This window comes from Mesoplodon bidens (genome assembly GCF_964165515.1).
Source record: "Mesoplodon bidens genome assembly, chromosome: 7".
Taxonomy (NCBI): domain Eukaryota; kingdom Metazoa; phylum Chordata; class Mammalia; order Artiodactyla; family Ziphiidae; genus Mesoplodon; species Mesoplodon bidens.
In genome coordinates this window covers 108350647-108363210 of record NC_138164.1, presented here as the reverse complement: position 1 = coordinate 108363210, position 12564 = coordinate 108350647, and the positions used below count along the sequence as shown (strand labels likewise).

At 60.8% G+C, this 12564-nt stretch overlaps 1 protein-coding gene across 2 annotated transcripts in view; it reads left to right on the top strand.

The window, feature by feature from the left end:
* Nucleotides 1-12564, top strand: part of MACROD1 (mono-ADP ribosylhydrolase 1) — a 152545-nt gene that overhangs the window by 138292 nt on the left and 1689 nt on the right. For both annotated transcript variants that reach the window (XM_081240114.1, XM_081240113.1), the window contains one exon: nucleotides 12205-12321. In XM_081240114.1, the coding sequence (XP_081096240.1) occupies nucleotides 12205-12321 (117 nt within the window). The remainder of the gene's footprint in view (nucleotides 1-12204; nucleotides 12322-12564) is intronic.

Genomic DNA, 12564 nt, shown 5'->3' with positions numbered 1-12564 from the left:
TTAATGCGCCGTCGGATAAATCCCAGGGTGTGCTTACGGCAGTGGTGGCGGGGCCCAGGCCAGGTTTTAAAAGGGGAAAAATAAAAGGGGCATAGAAGGTCAGAAATAAATAAGAACAGCGTTAAGAGCTGTTGATGACCGGCCAGGATGCAGGATGGGGGTGGGGGGCGCGGGGAGCCTGTTTGTGTTTAGAGATGCTTTCCCTCCCTCCCTCGCTCCGTCCCCTGCTTCTCCTCCGGCTGTCCCTGTGGAGGTCACAGCTACCCTGGCGGCCTCACAGAATGAGGTGGCTTCACTGGGGACTGGGGGTCCACAGACAGGCCCATCTAGGACCCTCTTCTGAGCCAAGTGCCTGGACAGATCTGCCAGGCACCAAAGGAGCCTGGTCCCTGCTTCCTCAAGCTCACAGTCCAGACAGGAGCACCACCATGACACAGGGTGGTCTGTGCAATAGCGGGGACTGGGGGTGGGGGCTCAAGGAGGAATACAGGCTCAGTGTCCAGGCTTGGGGACCAGGGAGGCTCCTGCAGGAGGTGGTGCTTCCACTGGGACCCAAGGGATGGGTAGAAGGCAGCCGGTGAAGAGCAATGGGAAGGGTGTGCTGGGCAGAGGGAACGGCACAGGTGAAGCCTGGAGTGAGGGAGAGCGTGGGGCATTCGGAGACTCCGAGGACTGGAGTGGTCGGAGCCCAGCCAGGAGGAGGGGAGGTGGGAGAGGACTCAGGGGCTTCAGAGAGCACTTGAGGAGCTGGATTTTTAGCCGTTCAGTTAGGAAGACAAAGGATCACAGAGAGGTGTGGGACTTGTAAGTCCTAAGTCAGGTCATCACCCTTCTTCTGCTCAAAGTTCTGCCAGGGCTCTCACCTCACCTCCTTCCTACGGCCCACAGGGTCTCCAGGCGCCTGTCAGACTGCCTGGCCCTCTCCACTCTGTGCCAGCCACACTGACCTCCCTGCAGTTCCTGGAACAGACCTGGCCCACTCCTGCCTCAGGGCCTTTGCACTGGCTCTTCCCTCTGCCCCGAATGCTCTTCCGCAGAGAGCCATGTGGCTGCTCCCTTCACCTCTTACAAGTGTTTACTGGCGTGCCATCTACTCAGTGAGGCCCACTCTGACCCCTCGAAATTGCAGCTCCCTGCCACTGCCCCACCTCCCCAGGCCCCTCACACTGCTCTAGTTTTTATTTTCCTCCAAGCACCTCTCTCCTAATGTGCTATATAGTTTACTTGTTTATTAGGTTCATTGTTTATTGTCTGTCTCCCCACTGAGAACGATAGCTCCAGAAGGCATGACTGTATCTCCAGCGCTTAGGACTGGGGCTGGTGCATACAGTCGGTGCTCAATAAATGGTTGATAAATAAATGAATGAATGAACTACAGGTAAAGGCAGGGACGGCCTTACATGTCAAGCAAAGGACTTGCTGATGAGGGCAGTGGGAGCCACTGAGGTTTCAGGCAGGGCAGGGAGTGGCTCATAGATGGCCTGGTGACCTCACTCTGGGAGGTCAAAGGACGGCTGCTCTGGCCACATTGAGGAGGGAGGCCCAGTGGGGTCCCTCTAGCTCCCTTTCCTGCAGCACTGAGGGTGAGAGGAGGCTGGAGCAGGCCCCAAGCGCAGCCTGTCCGACGCAGAGATGGATGGGGTGGGCCAGGACCCAGGAGGAAGTGGGCCCGGAGTCCAGCCTTTTAACGCCAGCCGAGATTTATGGAGCCGCCGCCAGTGCTCACTGGGACTGTCACTCTGCTAATGTGATTGGAACAAGGCGGAGGTGGCAGGGAGGGGACAGGGGATAGGGAGAGGCTGGGGCTTGTGGGGGCCTGGCGCCCACCTGGGATGGGAATGAAAACAGGCGCCGGGCCCCCGGGATGTCCTCTGCCCTCACATCTGCCACCTGTACCCTCTACCGCCCCCTGGTGCATCCAGCCTTAATGCCCCGACTGCCAGGAGGGAGGGCACAGGCAGGGGCAGCCTGGGACTGCGGGGTCTGGGTCCCCATCTAACTCTGCCCAGACAGACCCTGGGATTCCCATGTGCCCTCTTCTCCCAAGTCCAGCCCTGCAGGGGTTCAGGCCTCTACCCACCCCCAACTTCCCATCACCACCTATCCAACCACCACCCATGCGTTTAACAAGCGCTGGTCCTGTTCAGCCTGCCCTGGCCACTCTGCTGAAAACTCCCCCAGCCAGCCCAGCCCTCCATGCTGATCCTCTACCCTGTCCCGTGCCTGTTCCCAGAGCATGGATGCCCTTTCAACATGCTTGTGTTTTATGTTTATTTTTATTGCCTTTCTCCCCACTAGAACATACTCTCCCCAGGAACAGGGTTCAGGGGATTCCAAGCCCCTAGATCAGCCTTTATGGGGTGGTTAGTTGCACCCCTGTGTGCTGGGTGTGCCCTAGGGGCTGGGGACTAACGGCTGCCCTGGGGTTCTCATACAGTCCTGTTGGGGGGGGGCGGCTATCAGGTCAGAAAGGAGCTCTTAAAAGGGGGGCTGAGGCTGGCCTGCAGGGCTTTGGTGCAGGGAAACGCAGTGTTTACAGCAAGTATGTAGGGGAGTCTTCTGTCACCCTAAACCTCAGGGTCCAGGGCCCCTGGGCCTGCCTCACTGGGGTTGGGCACCCACCAGGCCCTGAGGCCAAGGTAGGTGGTCTGATAACACAGTGAAGGCCCCCCACTCCCCATTCCTTCCCAGCACTCTTTCTGAGTGTGTGTGTATATGGAGCCGGGGAGGACACCTGTGTCAAACCCTGGGACACAGGACCCTGCCCTCAAAGAGATCCATTTTGGTAGAAGTCTTCCCAACAGAGGGGGTATTTGACTTGGGCCCCAAAGACTGCATAGGAGTTCGTCAGGTACAGAGGGATGGAGAGGCCCACCAGGTAGAGAGCCCAGTGTCTGCGGTGGGGAGACCTGACCGGGCTGGGGCAGCTACCCAGCCAGACCTTCAGGCCTGGTGACTGCCAGGCCCACTCCTGCTCCCACCTCCTTCCTGGAGAGCCTTTTACTGGCTCGATAAAAAATTTTTGTGAACAAACACTCTCCTATTGTATGGTAGGAAGGGAGGCGGGCCCTAAATCAGGATGGGAATCGACAGGGCCCTGATGCGTGTCTCTCCTGTTTATGGGGACTGAAATGTTTACTCGGCGATAAGGAGCCAGCCTTCTGGTGGAGATTTGTGCACTCTTTTTCAATTACCCCTCGTCTTTCTCTGCCACTTTCTCACTAAAGGGATAATAAATGTATCGGAGCGTTTCAATTATTCATCTAAATCATGACTGCGCCTGCCACGGCCAAGCTTTAGTGACAGATTAATTCAGGGCCGCCTTCCTCTGCTTGCAGCGGCCATCTCTGCTCCCGCCTGTCCAGAGCTCCGGGGGCCAGCCCAAGGGGTGGGCGGCTGGGGTCAGGCAGGTCCCCGGCAGGAGCCGGGCAGGATGGAGCCCCGTCCACACACAGCCACTGCCAAGGACCCTCCCTTCCGGAGGTCAGCGGGCCCACCCAAACCTGCAGGCCTGTGAGGGCGCAGCCACCCTGCCCTCCTGCTTATCGGCTCTGCACGCCCGCCTCCCTGTGCTCACACTGCAAGTCCATGTGTGTGTCCCTTACACTGCAGGGTCCCAGGCATCTCACACCAGGGAGAAGCCAGAGGTGGCTCGGCTCCCGGCATAGCCCTCTCCTGGCACAGGGCCTTTGCACATGCTGCTCCAGTGCCCGCCCACCATACCTTCCCACCTAGTTATCTCCATGTCAGGGCAGCCCCTCCCACCAGCAGCCCCCCAACACACACACACACACACACACACTGCTCTATTTACTGAGGGGCTGCCACGTTCCTGGCACTGTCCTCAGTGCTGGAACACAGCAGGCACTGGGACACAGCAGACACTGCCCCTCTTGGGCCAGTATTCTGTCACCCTTAAAAATCAGACTCCTGTTTGTGTGATTAAGTACCAACTGCTCCCCATCAGACTCCCCCACTAAGGGGCATGCACAGGGCGTCTGTCTGTCCACCTCCTGGAAAACAGTAGGTGCTCAGTGGGGCTGGTGGTGGCCCCGGCCATGCCCAGGGGCACCTCCCCCCAGCCCAGGTATCTGGGTGCATCCCTCCCCCACCCACCATGCAGGCACATGGCTCGGGGCAGAACCTGCCACCCGGGGCCCAGCCTCTCCTCTCTCCACACAGGGACCCATGAGTCCGGGGGGCGGGGCGCACCCTCTTTCCTCTCTCTGTCTCCGTCTGAGTCTCTCTCGCCCCCACTCGGTCTGTCTCCTGCCGTCTCACTCTCGCCCCATCTCTCTGTCTCGCTCCTCCACGCGGCTTCTCCGGCACGTGCACTCTCTCCACCTCTCGCTCTCTCCTGCTCACTCACCCTCAGGATTCAGGCCTTGACTTCTGCCCAGCTCACTTGCCATCCAGCGCACCTCCACCTGGCACTATCTCCATTGCCCAGCGCCGCTGACCTGTGATTGCTTCCTGGCTCTGCCCCTATTGGCTGGGGCCTGGCACAGCAGGCAGACAGGGGGCCCCCGTGGCCCTCTCCAGGCCAGGCTGTGTGGACCTGACCAGCCAATCCTGAGCACGGCTCCGTGCCAGGCTGCGGCGGGTGGGTGCATGGGGCGGGTGTGGCCAGAAGTTGTCTGGGGCAGGGGGCCGTGCCGCAGCAGAGAGGGGAGGGGCATTCCTGGATGAGGGCACAGCGAAGGGCCCCAGGGGCCCTCTCAGACCACGCTCCTGCCCCGCTGGCACCTTCCCACTGCGATGGGTCCTGCGGATGCAGCCCTGCCCTCCCACCTCTCCCCCTGTTGCCCTGCTGAGCTCTCTGCCTGGACCCCTCCTCCCCTGACCTCCCCAAAGCCTTTCTTCTCATCACTCAGGGCTCTGCTCAGATGCCACCTCCTCAGAGGCACCTTCCCAACCCTGAACCGCACCCATGCCTGCCCATCTCCCTTCCCTCTCCTCTGGCTCTGGAGTCTGTTTCCTTCTGCTGTTTCACCGCGGTGATATTAGAGCCGCACTTCGCCTCCCTCGCCCAGGGCCTGGCGCCTGGCCGGTCCGGAGCCCCAGCCTTGCTCAGCGTTGATGATTTTATTTCATGGACTTGTGGGAGCCATGGGAGGTTTCATGAGCAGGGGAGTGACACGGTCCCCCAAGTAAAGGCCCCAGCTGAGGAGGAGGAGGAGGAGCTAACAGCTGCCAGACGACGTATGGAGTGATCCCTGCCCGGATGCCAGGGCCTTGCTGAGCTCTCCCTGCAGAAACGCAGCCCCGTCACAGCACTATGGGACCCACGTATCGTTAGCATCTCCATTTTGCAGATGAGGAAACTGAGGCACCAAGTCCCTGGAGCTGAACCGCGCTCCCCACCCCCACCCCTCAGCCAGCCCTCGCTGGGTGGGAGAGAGAAAGGCCTCTGGGGCCCGTGCCCCGCCCCCAGTGGGCAAGATGCCTCCAAGCCCCTGCCTGCAGCTGCCAGGGGGATTTTTAATAACGGGAGTGATTTTTGCATGATGAATGAGGTGCTGCCGTTGTGTACATAATGAAGCCCTAATGTTTTCAAATCCCCATTTAAGGAGCTGATCTCACCCCATAATGAATTTCAGATCGCATCGCCGAACTGTCGTTCATCCATCTTCTCCCTGGGGCACCCACCCGCCTTGGCCCCTTGAGGGTGGGTCCTGGTGAGGGTGGGCTCTGCATCCTGCCCCCCACAGTGGGCTGAGCCCAAGGCTAGCACAGAGCGGGGGCTGGCACGGGTTTGCTGACTGAATGAGTGACCAGGAGGGTGTAGGCAGAGACCGAGGCAGTTCTGGCAATGGGGTATCGTGTGGGGCTGAGGATCCCAAGTCTCGGCCTGGGCCTGGGAGGAAAATGGAGGCCAGAGATGAAGAGGGTAGGAGGGGCCAGAGAGAAGGAGGCCCGAGGCCCTGGGCTGGGTCACTTGGCCAGGCTTCATGGCTGGGCCTGCCCCCTGCAGGTTAGGGGCCTGGGGGTGCAGCGGCTCAGGCTTCTGCCCCCTTTCAGCCCTGGCATTTGGCGTTTGTGCAGGTGGCTGGGATGGGCGGCAGCTGCTGGCTGCACCAGCGTGGTTGGAGCGGGAGGGCTCTCAGGCCGGGTGCCCAGCGCCTGGGGCCTGCGGGGTGAGACGTCTAAGTGGGAGGTGGTCCCGAGGGCCCAGACCCAGGTGCCTTCCCGGGCTCGAGAGGTGCACCCCTCCCCTGGCCCTGTGGGCCTCAAGCTCACCCCTCTGCCTCCCCAGCCCTCTCTCTGCCAGGGCTTTCTGGGTGACACTTCCACCTTGCAGTGTGTCCCATCCCTTGGGCAAAGGGGACCCCAAGAGCATGAGGGACAGAGGAGTCTTCTGCCTACGGAGTCTGTGGCTGTGCCTCGGTCTCCCCATCTGTAAAATGGGGCGACATGTGATAACGTGCAGGGCCCTTTGGTACCATCTCGCACTGAACGCTCACACCAAATGCAGAGGGAGGTGCTGTTACTGAGCTTGTACAGATGAAACTGAGGCGCAGGGAGGTGAAGGGACCCGGCGGAGGAGTGGGAGAGCTTGGGGGAAGGGGCCTTGGGTCTCTCAGGGCCAGGTCTGCTCTGCTACCAAGAGCCGTGGCCCACACAGCCCCAGTGAGCTCCTTTCAGAGGCTCTGAGACTTGGCACCCTGGGCGGGCACTGCCCAGGCCCATCCTCTCCCTCCGCTGCCCTGGGGACCCCCAGGAGCCCACAGGGCAGGGCTGGGGGCTGCCCAGGCAAGGCCTTACAACCCCCACCTGGCTGAGAGTGGCTTTGCCTCCATGAGCTTTGGTCCCTGTTCCTGTGAGATGGAGGCTGGGGAAGTGACTCTGAGCCTCTCCTCTCCTGTAACTGAGATACTGGACGAGTTGCTTCATCATTCTGGCCTTTAGTCTCCCCCCCCGCCCCCCCGCCAGGCCACCTCTCAGCAAACCTCAGTCATCCCCACAAACTTTCTGAGGCTAGTTCTGAGGCTCAGAGAGGTTAAGTGACTGGCCCAAAGCTACTAGCAAGCTTGTGGGCAGGATTTCTGGAAAGAGAAATCCCAGAAGGAGGCGAGCAGGGGGGCCAGACCCACAGGACAGTGGAGGGGAATGCGGGGGAGATGGAGGGGTAGGCCCAGGGCCAGCCAGGGTCTCCTGCCCTCTGTCAGGGGCACAGCTGCCCTCCTCTGCCCCAGGCCACAGGCCTCCTTGTGTTCCTGTAAATAATTAATTAGCCCCTGCTCGCTTGTTTGTTTAGCATGAGGAATGCTCCCCCACTGAGATGCATTTATTGCTGAATAAATTTAAATATCTAATCTTCCCTTCATGAATATTACAGCACTCTAAATAGCGGCCAAAATATCCTAAGCGCCTTGGCAGATGGCCCCCATGGGAGCCTGTCTGTTTCACCTCCACTGGCTCTGAGGAAGGCCTTGCTCCAGGCCCTGCCCTCTCCCAGCGCCTTCCCCGGCCCTGGACTTGCGAGGCAGGGGCTGAGTCTGAGCTGATGCTCCTGAAGGCTCAGTGCAGGGCTGTGGAGGCCACACCAATGACAGGAGGCTGGGGTGGGCTTCCAAGCAGGGGTGGCTGGCTTCTCTGGGGGATGTGCCTGGACCAGGGCGGAGAGTCAGGGCTGGAACAGAGAGAGGGCAGACAGGGCCCCCAGACAGAAGAGATCAGGGAGGCTGGAGGACGGAGGACGGGGAGAGCAGGTCTCCAAGGCAGCCTTGCTGGATCGGATGGAGACAGTTAGTGGTCAGCCTGTGGGTGCAGCTGAACAAGTCGTGCAAGAGGAGTGGCCCCAGACCACTCAGCCACCAGAGGTCCCCAAAGCAGTCCCTGTGTTAGGAGGGGGGTATGGAGATGTGGGGAGGGGACAGGAGACAGGCTGCAGGGGCCAGCAGTGAGGAGGCAGCAGCCGTAGAGAAAACGTCTCCCCAAGTGTTTGGGTGAGGAGGGCAAACGGTAGACAGCCAGCCAGGGTGCGAGGGAGGCTCAGGATGGGAACGGAGAGACAGGTCCTCTCACGGTCGCAGAGGAAGTAGAGCAGTCCAGCTGTGTCGCCTTGGGCAAGTCTCTCACCCTCGCTGTGCCTCAATTTCTTCTTCTCTAAAGCAGGAAAAATAATAGCACAGCCAGGCTGTGAGGCCCAAATAAGACAGTGGATGTACATGGCTCAGCGCCTTGCTCACCAAGTAACTGTAGAGGGACTTCCCTGGTGGCGCAGTGGTTGAGAGTCCGCCTGCCGATGCGGGGGACGCGGGTTTGTGCCCCGGTCCAGGAGGATCCCACGTGCCGCGGAGCGGCTGGGCCCGTGGGCCATGGCCACTGAGCCTGTGCGTCCGGAGCCTGTGCTCCGCAACGGGAGAGGCCACAGCAGTGAGAGGCCCGCGTACCGCAGAAAAAAAAAAAGAATCCACCTGCCAGTGCAGGGGAAACGGGTTCAAGCCCTGGTCCGGGAAGATCCCACGTGCCACGGAGCAACTAAGCCCGTGCGCCACAGCTACTGAGCCTGCGCTCTAGAGCCCACAAGCCACAACTACTGAACCCGAGGGCCACAACTACTGAAGCCCATGGGCCTAGAGCCCATGCTCTGCAACAAGAGAAGCCACCCAATGAGAAGCCCATGAACTGCAACGAAGAGTAGCCCCCACTCGCCGCAACTAGAGAAAAGCCTGCGTGCAGCAACAAAGACCCAAGGCAGACAAAAATAAAAATAAATAATTTTTTTTTTTTTTTTTTTTTTTGCGGTACGCAGGCCTCTCACTGCTGTGGCCTCTCCCATTGTGGAGCACAGGCTCCGGACCTGCAGGCTCAGCGGCCATGGCTCACGGGCCCAGCTGCTCCGTGGCATGTGGGATCTTCCCGGACCGGGGCACGAACCCATGTCCCCTGCATCAGCAGGAGGACTCCCAACCACTGCGCCACCAGGGAAGCCCAAAATAAATATATATATATATATTTTTGTTTGTTTGTTTGTTTGTTTTGCGGTACGCGGGCCTCTCGCTGCTGTGGCCTCTCCCGTTGCGGAGCACAGGCTCCAGACGCGCAGGCTCAGCGGCCATGGCCCACGGGCCCAGCCGCTCCACGGCATGTGGGATCCTCCCAGACCGGGGCACGAACCCACGTTCCCTGCATCGGCAGGCGGACTCTCAACCACTGCGCCACCAGGGAAGCCCTATATTTTTTTAACTTATAAAAAAAAAAAAGAAGCTGTTGACGCGGAAATTAAGGAGCCAGACCTAGGACCTTAAAGATGGAGGAGCGAGGGGGAGGCTGAGGAGGGAGGCAGAGTGGCCTTAGGGCCATCTTCCGGGAGAGGAAGGGTTCAGCCTTGACCTTAGTGGAGGGACATCTGAGGAAGGCCCTACCACCCGTGTGGGCTCAGTCTCCCCACGAGAGACCCCAGGTTTTCTGCTGACTCGGAGTGACGTGGGGGTCAAGTTGGAGCTCTGAGGGATTTTTGTTTTTGTTTCTTTTAATTTTTTTGGAGTATAGTTGCTTTAGAGGGTTTTTGGATGTGGCTGACCAGGGAGAGGACCGAGGGTCAATTGGTATGAACTGGGGCACCCCCTAACCAGGCAGGCCCAAGGGCCAGCTGCCCCAGGGTCAGGTGGGGAGTTGGGAGGAAGGACATTGTCTTTGGATGGGACCCCAGGAAACCTCCTCCTTCCGGTCTCCAGGGCTCAGCTTAGCCCAAGGAAGAGCTGGGACCGGGCCTGGGGGTCAGAGCCAGGGGAGGTGCAGGTCATGGTGGGAGACATGGGAAGGGGCAGCCCTTTGGGTTGGGAGCCTCCTCTGGCACTCAAGGATGGGAGAGCCACAGGCTGCTGTGTGGACAGGGAGCCAGGGCAGGAGGGCGCCTGGCTGCTGAAACCCTGAGTCCAGGGCCAGTCTGGGTGCTGGCTTCTTGGGGAAGGGTGAGCAGGGGTGGAACCCCGGGCCTGTGCCTCAGCTCTGCTTTGGGAGAACTGCTCCCTGGGCACCTGCACACGGCCCCGGCCCTGTTCTGCATGCTGCTCGGGGGACTCCAGCCCGAGGGCTCTGCCAGCGCCAATTCCTCCCTCCTCCTACCCCCTCATGCCCCCAGGTCAGCCCCAAAGGCTTGGCTGCAGGCCTGTCCGCTTCTGCAGGAAAAAATAAGTCCCTCAAACACAGATCTCGCTGAGCGCCACTTCCACACGGCCCCCACAGTGGGCCAAGGTCGCCTGCAGGGTGGACAGCACGGGGAGATGGCAGGCAACCAGGTGCCAAGTGGATGAGACCACTGGGGCAGGGCTGGGAGGTCCCCAGGTGAACCGGCTCCGGCAGGTCTCTGTGCTAACCCTGTACGCCCTGGACGCTACCTCCCGCCCCGCTCCCTGGTATACACGTTGGGCACCCGCCCATATAGTCTCACTGACTTAGTAATAGACAACACTGGCGTCGCCTTCACTCATGCCTTAAGCACGTTACAGGAATTAACTTAACCCTTCCAATACTCCTATGAGGTGGGTACTACTATTATCCCATTTTACAGATGGGGCAATCGAAGTCCAGAGAGGTTAAGTGCCCTGCGTCACACAAATGTGACCGGCAGAGCTGGCATCTGAACCCAGGCTGCACAGCTCCACAGCCCCTGCTGTGGCACACCGTGCTGGGTGGGTCGCCTGGCACCCCCACCCGGAACAGACACACTGCACGTGGACGCTGTACACCCACTGTGCCCCGCCTTGGACACACAGCCCAGGGCCCCACTCTCTGCCCCCTCCCATTGGGTGCCACCATCCTCATCCCTGCCCAAGAGGAGGAGATGGGGGACCCAGTCCCAGATTCCGTCCCCGGGTTCCCCCAACTCCTCTACCCCACCCGCCCACCCCCACTCCTGGGATGCCCTGGGAAATCGCCTGGTGCCATCCCTGAGTGAAGTCGCAAAATTAGGTTTAATTGGGCTCACAGGGCATAAAAGAAAACAGAAGAAAAGGGAGTGGTCCAGTTGGTGTCCCTGGTCCTGTGCCAAGATGTTGAGGGTGGGGCTGTGATGAAGGAGCTAGGGCCTCGGTTTGCGCATCTGTAAAATGAGGAAATTATAGTCCTTTCCTGCTGCAGAGCATCGAGCTCCGTGTCCAAGAAGCCCCTGGCACAGGCCTAGGGTGCAATCTGAGCTGGGGACCTGCCAGAGGTGGGTCATGTTCTCCTGACCAGGATTTTAACGCCTCCCCTGAGGCCGGGGTGGGGGGGCGGGGGGCGGCGCGGTCACTGTGCCTAATTTTCAGATGAGGCAGTGGACGATCTGGGAGCGGGGAAAGGGCTTAACAAGGTGCGGCAGCCAATGAGGGGCAAGGCCGAACCCCGCCTGTCCCTCGGCGAGGTCGGACAGGAGAAGAGTCTCTTCCGCCTGTGCCCAAGTTGTTTATCTGGGTCCAGGTCCCCAAGGTCGCTAGCGAAGCACCAGAGCCGCCCTCGGATAAATAAGCCCAGGCCCGGCCCCAATTAAGCCGGATGCACTAACGAGGCGGCTCGTTAACGAGCTGAGGTGCACTCCCGGAGACACCTGCGCGGCCCGGATCACCTTCCCCGCGTGGCGCAGGGAAGAAGCTGGAAGACCTAGCTCAAGGCCGGGATCGGATCTGACTCTTGTAACTAGGTGGCCTCAGTTTCCGCGTCTGTAAAGTGGGTCTTAGACTTTGTAAAGTAGGTCCGAGGGGCCTCGCCTTGAGAGGTCGACCTTGGGACTCTGGGCTCCTGGCGCGGAGACGGCGACTGGTAGCGGGCTCCGCGGCGCGTCCGGGCCGGAGCCGGGAGGGCGGACTTACCCCTAGCCCGGCTCGGGCTGCGGTTCCTGCTGTCCCGGACCCTGCCTCCCGGAGCCACCTCGGCCCGGAGAGACCCCAACCCCTCCCGCGTCCCTGCCAAAAGCCCAGGAAAGAGCAGGGCGGGCCGGGCGCGCCCCCTGCCGGCCGGTCTGCGCCGGCTCCCGCCGGGGCCCGCTTTGGCCCCTGTCTCCGCCTCGATTTCCCTAGACGTGAAACAAGTGTGGGACCAGGGGTGGGGGTAGGGGGTGAGGGAGCGTCTGGAGGCCGCGGGAGAAAGGCGAGGTACCCTGTGAGTCCCAGCACAGCCAGGGGATCGGGAGTATTCGGTCTGTGGGCCTCGGCCTTCTCTGTAAAACGGGCTCAGGCGTGCGGCAGGGAACCCCAAGGCTCACTGCCCCGTCCCCTGCAGTGGACGGCTGCATCCACCGGGCCGCCGGACCCCTCCTCACCGACGAGTGCAGGACCCTCCAGAGCTGCGAGACCGGCAAGGCCAAGATCACCTGCGGCTACCGGCTGCCGGCCAAGTGTGAGTCCCCGACACTCCCACCCCGGTGGGGCGCAGACAGGGCGCCTGTGTTGAGTGCTGTAACTGGGGATTAGGGGTGCACCCCCCCACACACAGAATTGCTGGAGGCCTCCTCCGGGGCCCTTCTGAAGTGCCAGGACCTGGCCCCCCCTCGCCTTCTCCAGGAAGCCGGTGGCGGGAGGGGATGCGTGGAGGCTGGGGAGGGGCCAGGACTTGAAGGGAGGGTAAGAGCTAAGGAGGTAA